The sequence below is a fragment of the Cervus elaphus genome, chromosome 27, assembly GCF_910594005.1.
Source record: "Cervus elaphus chromosome 27, mCerEla1.1, whole genome shotgun sequence".
NCBI lineage: Eukaryota > Metazoa > Chordata > Mammalia > Artiodactyla > Cervidae > Cervus > Cervus elaphus.
Window position 1 is genome coordinate 50,352,793 of NC_057841.1, and position 18,519 is coordinate 50,371,311.

General features: G+C 54.8%; 1 protein-coding gene across 6 annotated transcripts in view; it reads right to left on the reverse strand.

Moving 5' to 3' along the window:
- Positions 1 to 518: 518 nt before the first annotated feature.
- The window catches only part of ZBTB7C (zinc finger and BTB domain containing 7C), a 299,319-nt gene continuing 281,318 nt past the window's right edge, over positions 519 to 18,519 (reverse strand). For all 6 annotated transcript variants that reach the window (XM_043889523.1, XM_043889519.1, XM_043889522.1 and 3 more), the window contains 2 exons: positions 14,818 to 16,020; positions 519 to 3,602 (listed from right to left, as the gene is read on the reverse strand). In XM_043889523.1, coding sequence (XP_043745458.1) covers positions 2,951 to 3,602; positions 14,818 to 16,004 — 1,839 coding nt within the window. In that variant the 5' untranslated portion in view covers positions 16,005 to 16,020 and the 3' untranslated portion in view covers positions 519 to 2,950. The remainder of the gene's footprint in view (positions 3,603 to 14,817; positions 16,021 to 18,519) is intronic.

The window sequence follows — 18,519 nt, forward strand, 5'->3', positions numbered from 1 at the left end:
TATAGAAAATGCAGTTCAAGATCAATTTTACTCCAAGAGTCGGTGCTCTGGGTTCTGAGTAGGGTTGACCCCATTATATTCCCTTACCTTCTTCAGGGTCTAATGTTCCCTGTTTGGGAGAGACAATCAGGTGAATAAAGAAGAAGTCCAATGCCAGTGCCAGGGAATAAAAGGAAAAGGCTGAGATGGTAGCAAGGCCAGCCACAGGTTGCTCTGGATGCCAAGCTAGGTGACTGGTAGGACTGTCATGTTAAAATGGTTAGCACCCCTTTCACTCTCCCTTGCTCTCACACCAAAGGCTATATCTGCACGTGTGAACACACACATACACATACCTCACACTCGGAGTCACAGATACCCACAAGCTTATGATCCAGCAGAGGCTCACGAATCAAAACTGCAGCGGACCACTGACGACCTGAGCTCTGGGTTCTGAGTAGAGTTGACCCCATTCAAAGCCCCCACCCCGACACCTGCAAGACATTGCAAAGGGGAATCAATGGAACCAGCGAGTTGAGTAGCTGTGGCTTTCTTTTACTTAAAACGCTGTCCCTCACGTTATTAAATAAGGGTCAAAGATTTGTAATTTTTGTATATAAAGGTGTCTTCAACATTTTTATAAGTTTGTGACACCCAATTGTCAAACTCTAAAGCCACAAATGTCTGCACATTGTCTTGTGGCTATCTCCTCTCACAGAAGTGCAACTCTCAATATCATTTCATCCAGTCAGTTAATACTGTTTAATAAATAGGCCAGAAAATTAGCTGAGACTTTTTCTTGATGGGATGCGGCGTGCGACCAAAGTTATGGAAGATTGTCCCTTGTATCACTAAGGCAAACCTTGTTGAGTGTCATTTTACATAAAGCAATCACATAAAAAAAGTTATAAATAGAAAAACTTCCAAAGTTCTCCCACAGACAGACAGGGAAATCGGAACATCCAAAAGAGAAAAAAAAAAAAAAAGGAAACAAAACACAAACATCCCTACGACCCATTTGCTTCAAGTTCTTGATCATACAGTACTCGACATCTTTGGATATTTTACAATGTACAACTCCAAATTGCAACCAAGAGAAAACAAAAAGAACTAACCAGTCATCTGAAAAATTGAGTTTATAAGAAGTCATTACCTTTACAAAATAAAAACAAAAGCCCCAACACCACTGGATTTTAATTTGTTCATCTTCCCTTGTTTTCTCTTGAAGTTTGGGTCAGCCCCACTCCCTTGACTGAGGAGAGGGGACGTGGGCATGTTGGCTGGTGGGTCCCAGAAGTGAAGGGAGGAAATGGAGACAGGAATCTGAGAGGCGCTGCCCAGCAGATGACATCCGAGGACCACAGGGTGTCAGCAACAGTTCCCTCTGGCTGAAAGGGCCAGAGGTGGTGTGTGGAGGCAGGGGTTTCTTTCAGGGAGTGGGGGAGCTGAGAGAGTGACAGAGTCTGTGGTCTTCTCTGGCCTTTTTGTTTTTTTGTGTGTGTGTTTGCTCAGGAAGAAGCCAAGGCGATAGGAAGAGCCGAAGTCTCTGTGTCCACAGCTCCAGGGTTGGGGACACCAGCCCTCACCCACCCACCCAGATGAACTCGCCTCCCTTCTGGGCTACTGAGAAACAAAAGCAAACTCAGCAAGAAAAGGGAGGGAAGGGCAGGAAAGCGGAGAGATCAGGAAGGCCCCAGCTGTCTTCCTTCTCAGGACGGCTGCCCACCAGAGAGCCCGGGAGAGGGGGTGGACAGCCCTCGTTCACAGAGCCCCCCACACCCGTCCTGCAGCCAAGGCTCTGATTCCCCACACAGCACACCCGGCTTCCTCCCCAGGGGGCCAGGGAGGGGCTGTGGGTGTTCAAACACAGCAATGCCAAAGCTCCAAGAAGCCCACAACCAAAAAGTGAACACACACTTGGGTTACTGGGCGCTTTGTTTCTGGGAATCAGATGGAGGGAGGCAACGGCCAGCTGTTTAGAGGTGGCCCCTGTCCTTCTGTGTTGGCCCCAGGAGTCCTGAAAGACTCCTTATGGCGTTGCCAGGGGTATGTGGAGGTGGGGACCATGCTAGGTGGTCGTCTCAGGATGTGCCCCTAGGGGAGGTAGGATTTGGAGTTACCCAAAGCTGCTTGGGGGCTGTGGACAAGCCCCACCCAAGCCCTCTTCCTCTGTCACCCTGTCTAGCGTGGCCACATTTCTCACCTGTGCTAATGTAAAGATGGATGTGATAAAACTAAGTCCAGTAAAATAGTGTCACCAGGGACATTAGGAGTGCAAAGCTCCTGCTCTCTCAAGGCTTCTCTTTGGAGGGATGGGCAGATATGAGCATGTGGGTGGGTGGGAGAGGGAAATGAAATCACCAGCCCTCTTTCACAGCAGGGAGAAACTGGGGTACAGAGGGTGAAGTGGTCCAAGGTCACAGGACAGGGAGGGAAAAATGGGCCTAGATTCCAGGAACCTCACTCCTGACTCCAGGAGGCCTCCCTGCCAATAGGTCATCTCCTCTAAGGGTCCCAGGACCACTGGAGATGGGGAGAATGAACCCATTGGAACACAGTTAGCAGGGACTCCACCACACAGCCGAGGGGCTCACAGGGCGCGTGTCTCAGGACCCTACCCTCCTCCCTGCTCCATCCGGTCTGCCTCTGGCCAAGCCACCTCCTCCTTCTAGACCCTCACAGCTCCAAGGTACTTTGGGACATATGGCCTGGGGCCCCCGCTGTGATATGGGCCCCTGTGAGTTTCTCTTTGAGGGTGGGGAGAGGCAGCCAGGGAGACGCCAGGCCTTTTGGGAGGAGATGCCCATCTCAGACACCAGCAAAGGGGAGGCAACTGCCTCAGGAGGCCCGGAAAATACCACTGCTGCTGCTATTTTTTCTTCCTTTTGAAATAAAAAGTTCAGACCCATCGATGGGGCAGGTGGGCCTGGGAGGGGACGGGAAAGCAGGAGTGGGGTGGACGAGGACCAGCCTAGTTGTTGGCCTCAGACATAGAGGCCACGTGGTTGAGGCCGGCAAGCCCAGGGAGGCCGGCCAGGCCCGCGGCCCAGGGGTCGGGCAGCGGGAAGTAGGGCCGCGCGGCGGCCACGTTCTCGGCCAGCGCGAAGGCCAGGAGGCCCCCCGCGTTCCGCTCGGCCTCGAGCTGGGCGCGCCCGAACAGCTTCATCTGCGTCTCCTCGAACTGCCGCTCCAGCTCCTGCAGGCTCAGCGCGCCCTTGGGCGCGGCCAGGAAGTGCTTGGTGGGGCTGGGGCCCGGGAGGCACACGGCGGCTCCGCCCAGGTGGCCGCCCACGTCGCCCAGCGCGGGGGGCATCACGAAGGCCGCCTTCTCCGGGGCCGGGCCGCCAGGCCCGAAGAGCAGGCTGGCGGCCCTCCAGGCCGCGGGCTTGCGGCCACGCCGGGGCCGGGCCATGCGGCAGCTCTGGCGCTTGATGTGGCGGTGCAGGTGGTCGGAGCGTGTGAAGCTCTTGTAGCAGAACTCGCACTGGTAGGGCCTCACGCCCGTGTGGATGCGCATGTGGTTCTTGAGGTCGTAGTTATGCACGAACTTGGCGTTGCAGTGGATGCACAGATAGGGCCGCTCCCCCGTGTGCTTCCTCATGTGGATCTTCAGCTTGTCCTGCCTGCAACGCAGAGTCGGAGTCAGTCCCTGCCTGAAACCCCAGGGGACGCTCCTGGCTCTCTGCTGCCCTCCCTCCAGAACCAGCCAAGGCTCCCTACTGCCGTGGTGTCAACCCCCAGGAATGGGACCCTGGCTAGAATTTGCCTTCAACTACTGTGTGTGTGTGGAGAAGGCAATGGCACCCCACTCCAGTACTCTTGCCTGGAAAATCCCATGGACGGAGGAGCCTGGTGGGGTGCAGTCCATGGGGTCCTGAAGAGTGGGGCACACTAAGCGACTGCACTTTCACTTTTCACTTTCATGCATTGGAGAAGGAAATGGCAACCCACTCCAGTGTTCTTGCCTGGAGAATCCCAGGGACGGCGGAGCCTGGTGGGCTGCCATCTATGGGATCCACAGAGTCGGACACGACTGAAGCGACTTAGCAGCAGCAGCAGCACTGTGTGTGTGTGTGTGTGTGTGCGTGTGCGCACACGTACACGTGCTAAGTTGCTTCAGTCATGTCCAACTCTTTGTGACCCCTTAGACTGTAGCCCGCCAGGTTCCTCTGTCCAAGGGATCCTCCAGGCAAGAATACTGGAGTGGGTTGCCATGTCCTACTCCAGGGACTCTTCCCCACCTAGGGATCAAGCCTGCATCTCTTACATCTCCTGCATTGGCAGGTGGGTTCTTTACCACTAGCGCCACCTGGGAAGCCCACCTTCAACTACTACACCACTCCAAACAGGTGTGGTTCCTCCCCTGGATTGGAGAGTAGAGTGGGAGCTGGGTTCTGAAAGGCCTCTGTCACTCCAGAACACCTTTTAGAAATAAGATCAGAGAGAATGAAGAATCCACTCCGTCAGGGCCTGTCTCACACACTGGAAAATAGACTTTCGGGGGGCCATAGGCCCCCCAAAAGTCAGCAATCTTTCATTGTCCTCCAAGCGGGAGCCACTTCTGATACTGGATCACACTTTCAGCTCCACTCTCTCCAGGCAATGGGGTCTTCCCTCTGGGTTCACCCTGGTCCCATCCCAGCCCCTGGGCTGTTGAGACCTGCCTGTCCTCAGCACTAATCTGAGAGTTACAGATACCAGGCACACGTTGTTCAAGTCTCCTGCACTGTGGTTTCTTAGCTCCAGCCCTGGGCTCTCCTCTTTGTCTGCAGACAATTCCAGGGTTTACAAAAGAGCCAGGTGCAACAAGAATGCAGCCTAAGCCAGGGCAAAGCTTTTCAGGGTTTAAGTGGTATTATTCAGAGGTAAGCTATGATGTGGGGGAGCCCCTTACTCCAGCTGCAGACCCACCGCTAACTGAGTGACCTTAGGTGAATAACAACCTCTCTGCACAAGAGCTGAACCTCGCATGAGACATCAGTTCCTGGTGTCCAGAGATGATGCACAGAAATTTGGGTTTGTGTTGAACTGGATTCCACACACCTCCTGGTGGTCTTGAAAGGAGGACTGACATCTCAAGGCTGTTTTTGTAAAGACTGAATGCTGCCTAAACCAGCTAAAGGAGCCTTTCAGGCTGGCCGAGGTGGAGTCAGTGGAGCCGTGAGAACTCTCTGCGGCCTTCTGCGCCTTCCTTAACCAGGCCCCTCAGGCCAGGAAGCTGTGTCCAGACTCCCACCTCCTCCATGCAGGTGTGGCTTGGGTGGAGCATCTGCCTGTCATTTTTGGCTCGGATTTGAGGTTGGAGCAGATGTGGAGCCCAGGCACCCGCCCTAAAGTGGTCAGATTTAAACCACACTCAGCAGCAGCCCAGGACACCAGCAGGAGCGGGTCCTGGCCGCCTGGTGTCCCCGTGGCCACTAGAGGTCTCACTGGCTCTCGTTTTTTTTTCTGACTAGCTCCCCAGGTGCAGAGCAGGAGAGAAAAGGACTTTCATGAGCACGCTAGGGGGGAGCAGGGGAGAAGGATCAGGAGGATGGATCGTCTCTAGAAGGCGGGCAGGCACCTGGGGGGAGAGGGTGGAGAGTGGGGCGGGCAGGGAGGAGGAAGGGAGGGTTGGTATTCTCCACACACCAGAACCCCCCACCCCCCCGGGTCCCTGCCCTGCCCACAACCCACCAGCTGCCCACAACTGCACAGTGAGTACCCTCCTGTGACATCTCATGTACCCTCCCCCCACCAGCATCCTGCTCTTAGGGTCTCCGTAATCCACATTTCATCCAGGTGATTGGATTTTGGAGCAGGAAGGGGACTTAGCGTCTAGGCTAGTGGGTCTCAAACATAATGAGCCGTTATCAGGGTTTGATGAAACACGGAGGACTGGGCCCCACTCCCAGACTGCCTGAGTCAGGAGGTCTGTGGGGAGAGAGCAGAGAATTTGCATTTTGAACAAGCTTTCAGATGCCACTGCTGCTGCTGGTCTGAGAACCACCTGCCTAGGTTAATCCTTCACTTGGCTGGGGGCAAACGGTGGCCCAGGGAGGTAGGTGAAGTCCCTAAGCTGTGTCTGACTGAGCTGGGACCAGAAGAGCTCAGGCCTCTGTCCTCAGTCCTGTGCTGTGGGCTGTGTGAACATGGAAGGGCGGGGTGCAAAGCGCTATCTGTACCCCTGGAGGGATGCTGTACAGTGCTGGGGACTGTGACTTGGGACCCCACACATTCGCTCAGGTTCTGATGAGATGCTGATGCTTGGTGCTCAGCCAGGCTCACTCATTGGCTGAGAGACTCCATCCTGGAGATTCAGGGCCTGGTGGAGAGTCATCAGTGGGGCTTTAAATACATCCTCTCATTCAATCCTCACTGCAACCTTATAAGGTCGATTTAAAAAAAAAATTACTATTATATATATTTAATAGTATCAACCCGAGGGTCACCCTCAAATAGTGGACAATGCAAGTGGTAAATCTTCAAATGTCAAGGGCCTCCTTTAAATATGCACTGCTTCTTCTGAGCTTTTCATTAGGGCATCTAAAATAAATCACACCTCAGCAGCGATTGGCCCAACTGTGTGAGAAGTGCTGAGAAGGTGACTGTAACTTTGTCTCATTGAGTGCCTGCTCAGGGTAGGCGAGTATACCATCTCAATGGCCCTGGAAGGTCATTATTCACAAGCAAGGTGTAGAGCAGGATGGGGGCCCCTATTAGGGGTGTGGGAACCCCTTCCAGCTGCAGATCTTCCACTGACTTGCTGGATGACCTTTAGGCAAGTTACTTAACTTCTCTGTGCAGAGTTGAACCTAGGGCCAGACATGAGTTCCTATTGACCAGGAATCTGGGTTTGCATGAGCTTAATTCAACACACCTGGATCAATTTCCTCACTTGGATCCCAGAAGAGCTGGGGACTCAGAGAAGTCAAAGAGCTTTCCCAAAGGTACCAGGCAGTGAGGGGCAGAGGGGCCTGGAGGGCTAACTGGGCGGGGTTTGTTTGCAGGCTCTTTGGAGGATTTTCATACGGAGTGTTCCCAGCCTGAGGCCTGTAGGGGCTGCCTCAAAAAGTGCAGCCCAGACAGTTACACCAGGGCATCGGCAGCCAGCCTTCTGTCTCCGGGGCCAGAAGGCTGGGCCAAGCTGTGGGAGCAGCTCGGCCTGGGCAGGAGCCACTGTCCCCAGGGGAGACTTTTCCTGCAAGCAGTGGGGAGGGGAGTGGACGGAGCTCTTAAGTTAGTCCTGGAAAAAAATAAGCGATCGTTTAGTTTACCTGAGCGTGTCTGAATCAGGGGCCGAGTAACCTGCATTGCTAGCAGTATGCTTCCCAGGACCTTGAAAACACTGATCCAGCCCAGCCCATTTCCAGGGAGGGAATGGCTTTCTAAGGTGGCCCAAGCCTCCTTATTTCAGTAATGGCCTTTCCACATGGATGTGATGTGCAAGTGCATTGGCAGAGCTGGGCCCCGGCTCAGCACACTCCAAGAACCAGACCAGGTCCTTAGCTGCCCTGGGCCTCAGTTTCCTTGACCTCTAAAATGGGAGGCTCAATGTGTGTGTTAATTGCTCAGTTGTATCTGACTGTGACTCCCATGGACTGTAGCCCATCAGGCTCCTCTGTCCATGGAATTCTCCAGACAAGAATACTGGAGTGGGGTGCCATTCCCTTCTCCAGGGGATCATCCTGACCCAGGGATTGAACCTGGGTCTCCTGCGTTGCAGGCAGATTCTTTACTGTCTGAGCCACCAGGGAAGACCTTTACAGTTCTGAGAGTGTTTGCCTCTGGGTAATAATGGGCTAATACTGAATCTGGCTGGCTGGCTTCATATATCATGGCTCTTCTCTCTGTCTGCTGGCAGGGGCATCATGAGTGAAGCTGGAATGTTCCAGCCTGACTCTCAACAGCTGAACTCTTAGTCACTTTCCTTCAGGACTAGGAGTCTGGTGGGTTCCCCTTAAAATCTTCCAAGGCGCCCAATCCTGTCTATTGGCCTCTGTGCTAACTCACCCCTTAGCATAGCTTTGAAGTCTCCTTACAAGCTCACGCCTTCCATTACAAAGGAATAAGATCTGGGAGCCCTTGGTGACTATAGTGAACAACACTGTATTGTGTATTTGAAAGTTACTAAGAGGATAGATTTTAAATGTTTTCAGCACAAAAAAAGGTAACTAAGTGAGGTGGTGGGTGTGTTAACAAACATGACTGAGGGTAATCATTTCACAATATATATGCATATTAAATCATCACTGTTGTACACCTTAAATATATACAGTGTTATATGTCAAACATATGTCAACAAAGCTGGAAAAAAGAATCACCCTCTCTCCTTTGCCAGTCTGCTGTCCCTCCTCACAGTGGTCATGGTATTGCACCCACATACCACAGTATTGCATACCTCACAATATTGCACCCACATACCACACGGACACGCTGCTCCCCTAGTGGGCCCTGCTCTAGCCAGCTTTGCATCTTTGCATCTCTGCTGGCATGAGCTGGACTGCCAGTGCCCCTGGCTCAGAGACTGCCATATTATGGGATGGATGCTGGTCAGCCCTGGCTCCTCCCCCTTCTGTGCATATCTTTGGACACACCACACTCCATCCTCAGGTTCCCACCAAATGTCCAAGCATAGATGCGCTTCTTCCTTCCCAGCCATGAGCCCCTCATTCCCGCCCTCCTCTTCCCTGCACCCTCGTCCTTCAGCTCTGCCTTCACCCTTGCAAACTGCCCTGCCCGAAATGTCTACCGCTCCTATCCCCAGGATCCTTCAAGGTCAAACTTAGGTGCAATCTTTCATAATACCTTCCCCTGTCCACCCAGGTCTCATTCTTTGCCCTGACTTTCCAAAGCACCTGAACACTGCAGCCCTGGGCAGGTCACTCAAGGAGCAAGGAGGGAGCCACAGAGGACCACGTGTCTGCATCACCTTCTCCTGCTCTCTGATAGCCACATACGTATAAGCATTGCCCGCCCAGCAAGTCCTGAGCTCTGGGCGCTGGGTCTGCCCGTCTGCATTCTGTGGCCCCCACTCAGCCACACAGGTGCTCCTGGCAGATGGGGACACTTGTCCAGTGACTGCTTTTGCTGCCTTTGTTTTCCAGGCATGTTATTCCCAGGACAGGGCCACCACGTGTGCGGTTTCCTTAGCTGCCCCTCATGCCTGCAGAGCCGCCGTCCTGTCCCTGGCTCCTGGGGACCTGTCTTGTTAGGCGCCTAGACAGCGAGATGATGCAGGAAGCAGCAGATTCATGGGCAAGGAGCACTGGCCCCCAGAAGATGCAAAAAAGGGACCCAGGCTCAGGGACATTCCTGCCAGAACTAATCGTGAGCTCCGGTGAAGGCATAACTGTACAGGTAATTATACCTTATCTCACTAAAGCCCATGAAGTCGGAGTTTCCATCATTCTTGGGAGGAAGTGGAGGCATAGAGAAGTGCCGTAATGGGTCCAGGGCTTTCCTGATCTTGGGTGATAAATGGGGTCATAAACCTGGGTGTGAACTTAGGGAGCACCTGCTTCAACCCCTTTGTATTGGGGGAACTGAGCCCAGAGAGGGGAGGAGGCTTGGCCAAAGTCACACAGCTAGTCAGAGGCAGATCCAGACCCCGAAGCTGGAGTTCCTGATCACCGTGCCCTGTCCAAGGGGCCGTAGCCCCCCGGAGACACTGGGCTCTGTGTTCCCTGCCCGCCAGCCCCTGCTCTCTTCCTCCTCGTTCAGCATGTGGCCCAGATGGTACCAGAACCTGCTCAGATAAGAACCCACCAGATGCTCTGGAGTTCTGCCTGGTGCTGACCACTGAATGTACAGTGAGTGGGTGGGCATGGCCATGGCCTGCCGGTGTGGGACCGCTTCTCAGAGCTCCCCAGTCCAAATCTGACACGCTCCTCTCTTGCCCTGTCCCCTGGTCTGCCATCTCATCCCTTAACCCTGCACCGGGGAGCCAGCACAAGTCACAGCCACGCAAGCCCCAGTAGGCAGTCCCCCTTCCAGCTCCGAGTGCTTCTCGTCGAGAAAGATGAGCCAGAACTTGTGGTCTCATTCCCCTGAGTGGAAGGAAGGGGTCCTGGGTCCTGGAGGCTCCCAGGGAGGAGAATGCTTTCCCAGCACCACCCATCCAGACTTCTTGATAACCTGATGGTCGGAGGAAATTTCTCTTCCTGCTGCCACTGCTAATGACATTACATTATCTTAATAAGGTCCCCAGAGCTACCAGCAGTGGGAGAACTAAAAAGAAAATACAGGAAAAAAAAAAAAAAAGCAGCAGCAGCCAGGCTCCTGGCCTTGCCTGGAGAGCCGACAGCTGTCGGGCTACAGAGCAGTCAGCAGCTGGCTTGCACTGGGTATTGGGGTTGGAGGGTAAAAGTCGCAGGCTTTACGGGGTGTCCACAGGGGATTCAGTGGAGACTGGGGGAATCACGGGGCATCAGAGACTGACTCCCAGGGCACAGAGGTTGCCCATCCTTTTCCAGGGCCTCTGTGAGACCTCTGTTGTCATGGGGACTGGTCTCTTCTCAAGTGTTGCAGTTTCTTGACTTCACAGTCACAGTTCCAGCCACCTGGGAAAGCCAGGCTGCGGACAGGATGCTGGGGGGTTGGGAGGGGACACTGCCCAGTTATGCTCTCTAGGGGTTCCCTGGACAGGCTGCCTGCACTCAAGGACCCATGTGGCAGGACAGGAGGAACCAAGAGTCTTCCGAAGCCTTCACAGGTTCAGGGCCAGGCCCAGTTGGTGGTGATGACTGGGGCTGGAGCAACAAGGAGCGGGAGGACCCTGCAATGTGGGTGGGCAGAGAAAAGCCCCTCCAAGCACAGCAGCATCTTAGAGGACAGGCAGAGAGGACTAATACCTTCCCATCTTCCCTGGCCCATGTGCTCCCCACGCCTCAAGACCCATCCTAGGGCACCTCTGGTGGCCCCTGGAGTCCCGACCTTTGGCCTGGGCTTCCAGACTTTCAGATGAGGAGGGTCAGGGGCATCTTGGTCCAGACTGCCTCTGCCCTAAGTCCTGGAGTTCTTCTCTCCCCCAAGTGAGAGCCACGGGACTGGTTTCATCAGGAAATGTCTCTGCAGCTGGCAAAGGCCCCAGCCATCCTCAGGAAGAAAGCAGTGACCTTGGACCAGGCTAGGGGAGTGGACACATAGACTCAGGCACAGACAGAGGGCTCAGAGCCCAGATGACCGTAGGATGGTCAGAGCTAGGAGGGGCCAGCATGGGGCCAGAGATACACAGTCTGTTTGAAGCCACTGAGGCCTTTTCTGGGGCGCCAGGGTTATCTCAGAGCTGGGGAAACCAGTGGTGGGACAACCGTGGGCTTGGCTGAAATCTGGTTGAAATCAGGAACCCAGAGGTGAGGTTCCTGATACCAAGGAATAGACAATATGCTGGTGGGAGGCCTCAGGCCCTTCTTGGACACCCATAGAATAAGAGCAGCAAGTGGGACCTTGGGGGCAGAAGGGGCTCTGTTGGAAGGCCCCCCACCCAAGGCCTCTCTGCCACGCTGTGCTGCTGAAGTCACGAGGAATGATGTTCCCATGGGGCGTGAACATGCTGGGAGTGGGCATTGGAGGCAGAAAGTCAGAGCCTGAGCCAAGAGGCCACCTTGCAGAGAGAGGTCACTCCCAGGCGGGAGGGAAAGTGGGTCAGCATCAAGAAGAAAGGGAAGGAGACCTGGCCAGAGAGCAGAAGCTCAGCTGTAATTAGGCAAAGACTCAGGCCCCAGAAAGGGAAGTAGTGTCCAAGAGAAGGAGATGAGGGCAGCAGGTCCCAGGTCCCTCTCCCTCTTGGGCTTCAGTCCAGCAAGTGGCTTTGCCTTGCAAGGGAAGCTGGGAATTCTGAGTCAAAGAGGCAGCAGCTGCGGCTGTAAGTGGAGCTGAAGAGTCTCCAGCTGGAGAAGGAGGGTGGGGTTACAGCTGGTGGCTGTAAGGAGTCAGCTGCATAGGGGGTCCCCACGGAAAGGCTGCAAGGGGACTTGGCTATAGCCAGAGTCACAGGCAACCCTGACCTGGACAGCCGGGGTTGACCCCGACCTGGACGGCCAGGGTTGAGGCTCTCTGATGTTTGAAAGGAATCCTACAGGGCAGCTCTGGGGAGGAGGCAGGAGGGAAGCAAGGAACCAGTGATTCTGAAGAATGTGATGGGGAGGGGTATTGGGGGGGGTGTCCATCATGTCCAGCCACAGCCCACAGTGAGAAATAAGAGTCCCCAACCTCCCTCCACACCCAGTATCTCTGCTTTGAGGTGGGGGGGGGGGGGATGGTCCTCAGAGCTTTTCTGGTCTTTCTCAGGAGGGCCAGTGCCCAGTGGGAACAGAGTGAGGGGAGCTATGAATAGAGGTGGGAATGGAGCTGCTTCAGCTGGAAACAGGCCTGGGGACCCAGATGGCTGAGCAGGATTAATCTGAAGGAGGCCAGGGCCCCAGGCTGGAGGGCTACTCTGGCCTGGAGGGGGGTGGTGAGCCCGAGGCAGGCACAGCGGCCACCCTCAGTGATCAGCAGGAATGCGCTGGGAGGGAGGGTCTGGAATGCGACCCTCCTATGTAACACAGCATGGAGGCCAGGCCAGGAGGCCCATGCAGAGGATGTTCTGGTGTCAAGAGGGTGAGAAGTCTGACTGTCTTGACTGACCGAGTTAAAAACTTTCCCTAGGGAAGGCAGGGACTCAGCCCCGCAAGGTCCTCACGGAAAGTGGACTGTGGGAAAGACACAGAGGAAAGTGGGGAAGGGAAGGGGGATGGGGACTTGGGGGGGGCGGGGGGAGGGGCAGGATCCCCTGCAGTCCCCTGCGATGCAGCACCTCCCACTGAAGTCACAGTCCTGGGTCTCCCCTGCAGGGAGGGGTGTCCCCAGTGTCCGCCATCTGCTCAGGGGACAAGCAAAGGAGGTGGAGCCTGGATGGCAGGACTCAGGGGCTGGCTTTTCTGGATCTGGCCTGTGAAGACTGTCCATGTCTTAAAGTCATTCCCAAGGGGCTGGGCTTGGAGGCACAGACTGCTAGAGGCCCTGGCTCCAGACGCATGAACCGCACTTGAATTTGGACTGGGCTCTGGCTTGTCTTCCTTGTTATCCCTGTGCTTTTGTGAAGCCTTTCAGGTGCTCTGTGATCTAAGGTGAATGCAGGGTGGGAGGTGGGGGTGACATCAGAGTGGCAGGGCCATTCGTGAGGGGCACCTGAGAGGGGGTGAATCTTAGGGACTTTGGGTCTAACTGCTCTGCAGCAATAAGAGAAGTGAGCACTTGAGGTCAGCATTGCTGGCTGGAAAGGGACACACCCCATGTATGGGGGGCCCTGCCCTTCTACACCTGGAAAATCTCCATTTACTGTCAGCCTGGAGTAGCTGGGAGAGTGTGCTGGAGTTTCCTTCACAGAGGCAGCTGCGAGGGGACCCAAGGCCACCTTAGAAACAATCAGAGTTGTCCTTTGAAGCAGTCACTGGAAGAGCCTGCAGAGCTGTTTCCACAACTGTCATCTATTCCCTGACCCTCCCTGGCAACCTCAAATAGAGTTTTCAAGCCACCAAAGAGAGCGAGTCTCGTGACTTAGCAGGACTCATCTTGTTTTTCCCCCCAAAGAATTGCCCCTGATTTGATAATCTACCTGATTCAAAATATAGCACTCTGACCTTGAAACTGAAGCTTTGGTCCCACTGAGGAAAATCAAAAGAATGAGCTCTCAGCAATTCCCAAAGCTAAACTGCTAAGAGGATATGGGCTGGCAGCAGCTCCACTGGAGTAAGTGTGCATTTCTCAAGGTGGGTTCTTTGGTGGGGACAGTGGCAGTGTGGGGACAAGACCTGGACTATGAAGTCACTGTCCCAGGGCAGATACCACCAGGATCTGTCCACATCAGACAGACACGCTGAAATGACAAAGCCCTAATGCACGGCACTTCCCCACCGTGGACATGGCTGGGAAGGTCAGCCTCACATCAGTGGCCACCATTGATACCAACAGACCTTATCTCCCCCAAAGAGACCCATCGAAACCTAGCCCTGGACAAATCAGACCCCACAGGATCCCACCAGTCAGTTTTGATCACAAAAGTTGCTGTGCAGGGAAGGTATATAATACTTGAGTGCTGAATGGAACACTGTCCAGGCAAGATGAAAGGTTTATCATGTACTGATTTCAAATTTCAACTTTCATAACAGCATAAAGTTAACCCTCTTCCTAACACGGACAGTCAAGGGGGACATCATAAAAGGAGGCATATCTTGTAGGTCTGCCCCATACAGGACTGAAAGGGCCTCTGGGGGGTCTCCCTGGGGTTCAAGTCCCAGCTCTGCCATTTCCCAGCTGGGCTTATAAGTGACTGATTAGCTACTGATTAGTGAAGGATCACCCGTCTGTGGACAAAGGCCATGGCCCTCCCTGACTTCCAGGATGTGGTCGGAGGGATGGCCTGCAGAATCCACTCAGGACAGGCCCTGACATGCTGATCGTGCTCCAAGTAAAAAGGTGGCGGGGGGGGGGGGGGGGGGTTGCTGCACGCCATTGGGGACCTTCAAACTGGCTTCCCTGGGTCTACAGTGGGAGCTTCCCTACTTCCGGCTTAACCAGACGGCTCTGCTGGGATCTACTTCGTATCTTGGCCTTCCACCTAGTAGGGTAATATGAGAAAATATTTGAAAATCACTGTGCCTGGTAATGCCCAGCACCTATGACAATGAGCTTGCTGTGCAGCTAGGGCCCCATTGGACCTCCAGTGACCTGGATCCTTTTCCATTTCAGTGGCCCTTAACCCTTCCCGTCCCGTCCCGCCCGCGGTCCATCTCGCTCCGCCCAGCCCCGCCTCCACTCCGGCCCCGCCCTGCCCCGCCCCTTTCCCCGCCCCGCCCCCACAGGCAGCCCGCGCACCTGGTGAAGCGGACCTCGCAGATGTTGCACATGTATGGCTTCTCCCCGGTGTGGGTCCTCATGTGCCGCGGCAGCTTCCCCGCCCCCATGATGACTTTGTGGCAGATGGGGCACTGCTGAGAGGCCTTGGGCTTCAGCTTGCGCTCCTCCACCAGCGGCCAGGGCGGGAAGAGGCCCCCCAGGTGGGTGGCGCTCAGGAAGTTGAGATAGGCACCGTAGTCATTCTCCGCCTTGATGGGGCCCAGTGGCCCCCCGGGAAGGTCCGGGAACATGTCCTTGAAGAAGTCGTTGGGGAAGGGCGGCGGTGGGGGTGGGGGCAGCTCCTCCTTCTCCTCCTCCTTGATCTTGCGGTTCTTGATGACCAGGTCCAGGGGCCCACTGTCCATGGGCTGCTCCGGCAGTTGGGCAAAGGCACCAAAGTCCCCTGGCCAGAGGTGTGGAAAGAAGTCCGGGGCGAATGGAGATAAGGAGGGTCTCCTGTCGGGGAGGCTGGCTTTGGGGTACAAGTTCTCCCTCAGCAGAGATTCGATGGAGAAGTCCCGGATCACGCCCAGGTGGCCTGGGCTGCCGGCCTGGAAGGAGTCAGGGAAGTCCCTGGGTGTGTCCGAATAGGCCTTCTCCGAGAGGTGGTCCGACTTGGAAGGGCTTTGGTGGCAACTGATGTCCTGGGGGTCAGGCAAGTTTTCTTGATCAGCAAAATCCTCCGTGTCATCGTCGTCGTCCTCCTCTTCCTCCTCTTCCTCCTCTTCGTCCTCATCATCGTCCTCCTCGTCGTCATCGTCGTCCTCCTTGTCCCCCCCGGGCTCCATGATCTCCAGGCACACGTTCACGATGCACTGGATCTCCAGCATCCTGGCGGCGTTGAGGATGTGCTTGACGTTGGAGGCGGTGATGGTGAGCGTGGAGGTGTAGGCGAACTCCAGGATGGCGGCCAGGGCCTCGGGCTGGACGAAGTCGATCTCGTAGACGTAGGGCTGGCTGGCTAAGGTGCCGGCCGTGAAGAGCTTCTTGAAGTACTTGCTGCAGGCGGCCAGGACCGAGCGGTGGGTGCGGTATTCCTGCTCCTGCACCACCAGTAGCACGTCACACAGTAGCCCGTCATGCCGCTGCTCGTTTAGGCTGCAGAGGACCTCGCTGCTGTGGTTGGGGAAGGGAATGCCGATCAGCTCGTCAATGCCATTGGCCATGTTCTCAGCCGGAGCCCTGCGGGGACACACACACGGAGAGACTGAGTTAGAGGACCTGGCACCTGGAGGGGACCCAGCTCTGGGATCCTGGCCCAGGGAGGCCAGGCTGGTGGGCATAGGTGGTGCTCTCCTATCCCACCCCTGCCTTTGCTTGGGGCTCCCCTCCCTCCTCCTCTGCTAGAGAGCCGCCCCCTCTTCCTCAGCTTTCCCCACTCTCACCTGTCACTCAGAGCCCCGCTCCCAAGTGCCCCTTCTCAAGGTACCACTGGGCTCTTCCCAGGGCCCCAAAGGCCCTGGGTGCTGGGCTCCTCATTGGGCAGCTGGCGCCTGCCTTTTAGCGAAGGCTATGGAATCTCCTTTTGGGCACGATTTCACGAATTCCACTTTGGGAATGTGCAAGTCCCATAGCGAGACCGGCCGGCCACGTGAGACTCCGAGGCTCTGTGTGCTGCGGGAATGGGGGCCACTCCTGACTCACACCACGTCTGCCGGTCAGGGGCCAAAGGGGGAGTCTTATGACTCAGGGCTCCCGCTGGGAGAACGCTTTGGTTTATTTCACAGATCCTCTGCCTCCTGTCACAGACTCCCATTTTGCTGCTTTTGGTTACTGATGTGACTGACCAACAACCAGACTGCTCATGGTAGCTGAGTTGTTCCCAGGTCCAGCTCCAGCATGTTGAAGTCTCAAGCCCCAGGATGTCAGAATGTTACTGTGTATGGAGGTAGGATCTTTAAAGAGGTAATTAAGGTTAAAACGGGGTCCTACAAGTGAGCTGTCATCCAGTGTGACCCCCAGAGGGGAGACCACGTGAGGACATGGGGCAGAGGGGGCGGTGGACGGAGGTGGAGACAGCAAGCTGAAGAGAGAGGCCTCAAAGGAAATGGACCCTGCGACACCTTGATCTTGGACTAAATCCAGCCTCTAGAACTGTGTGAAAATCAGTCTTGTTCTTTAAGCCCTGCTCCGTGATACTTTGTTATCACAGCCCTAGCAAACTGACACAGTTACTAGAAACCTTAAACCAATTTTGTGACCCCTTTTTTGCAAGGGAATGGGGGCCTTATGGTAGGTGTTTTGCCTTCTGACCTCAACTTCTGGCTTCTTCTTAGTTGATGAGGTTTCCCTTCACTTGCCATTCTTGGTTTTTTTAAAAAACAGTGACCTCCTACATACGTATATCTTGAGCCATTTGATAAATATTTATATTCAGTGTTAAATTCAAGTTATATTCAGTGTTAAATTCAAGTGCATTGTTAGCTAATTTATCATGTCAGTATTCTGTTACTCTCAGGGAAACATATCCCTGTGGGGAGAAGCCTCTTCTGAGATACTTCAGGATTATCTATACATTAAACACAGTGTGTGGCCAGTGATAGCTGCTAGGAGGGAGGCGGGGTCAGAAGGAGAGGGTCTGGGCAGAGGACAGCAGGCACCCTCCTCCCTTCAGGGAGCAGAACAGATTCAATTTGGACAACAAGCCACCTTAATTTTTAATGTCAGGGCATGGAGGGACCTGCTACTCTGGGTAAAGCTTGGTCATGGCCCATAGATAAATCCTAGCCAAGGCCTGGCCCTTGCCTGGGTGCAGTTACAGTGGGGAGAAAAGAAAAAGGAAAACAAAGCCTGGAAGCCCCACATCCCAGTGGCAAGAGCTCTGGGAATTCCCACACACTCATCTTCTGGATGTTTCTGCCCTGAGAAGGCAGATGCAGCAGAAAGGGACAAGGGAGAAGTGTTAGGCCCACCATGTGGGCCCCAAGTGACTTGGAGGCACCAGGGACCCAGTGGAGTGTCAGGGTGCTGGGTGCTCCGCCCCCTCCTCCCTGCTTCTCTATGGGTGATGGAGGGCCTTAGTCTTCCCTGAGTGATTCACCTGGGCAGGTGTTCAAGCCGTTTCCTACAGCAAAGGCCTTGCTGTTTTCCTGCCTTTTTAAAAAGGGCCAGAGACCCTGCGGGCCAAGCATTCATTCCCTGAATAGTCACTGGGTTTCTTTCTGTGCATAGCACTCCCCTGGGGCGTGGGGACGCACAGAGAGCAGATTGAGCAGGGCTCTGTTCTAAAAGAGCTTACAGGGACATAACAGCTCTGAAAAAGGTGGAGCAACATCCACCAACTAGGAATAAGATAGCACCGCACACCTATTAGAACGGCTAAAGTAACAAGAAGTGACAAAACCAAATGCTGGCGAAATCATAAAAGACATTGCTGGGTCCGCCTGGCTCTCTTGGATCACTCGCTCCGGGGGATGCCAGCTGCCGTGTCATCAGGACAGTTCTATGGAAGGTCCACATGGCGGGGGGCTGAGCTGTGTGAGGGACCACCACACAGTGGTCCCTCTGTGGGGCTCAGGGGGTCATTGAGCCCCAGTCAAGCCTTCAGATGACAGCAGCCCCCTGACATCCTGACTGCAACCTCATGAAAGACACTGACTCAGAACCACTTAGCAAAGCTGCTTCTGAATTCCTGACTCATAGAAACTGGGAGACAGTAAATGTTGATTCTTGTTTTCAGTT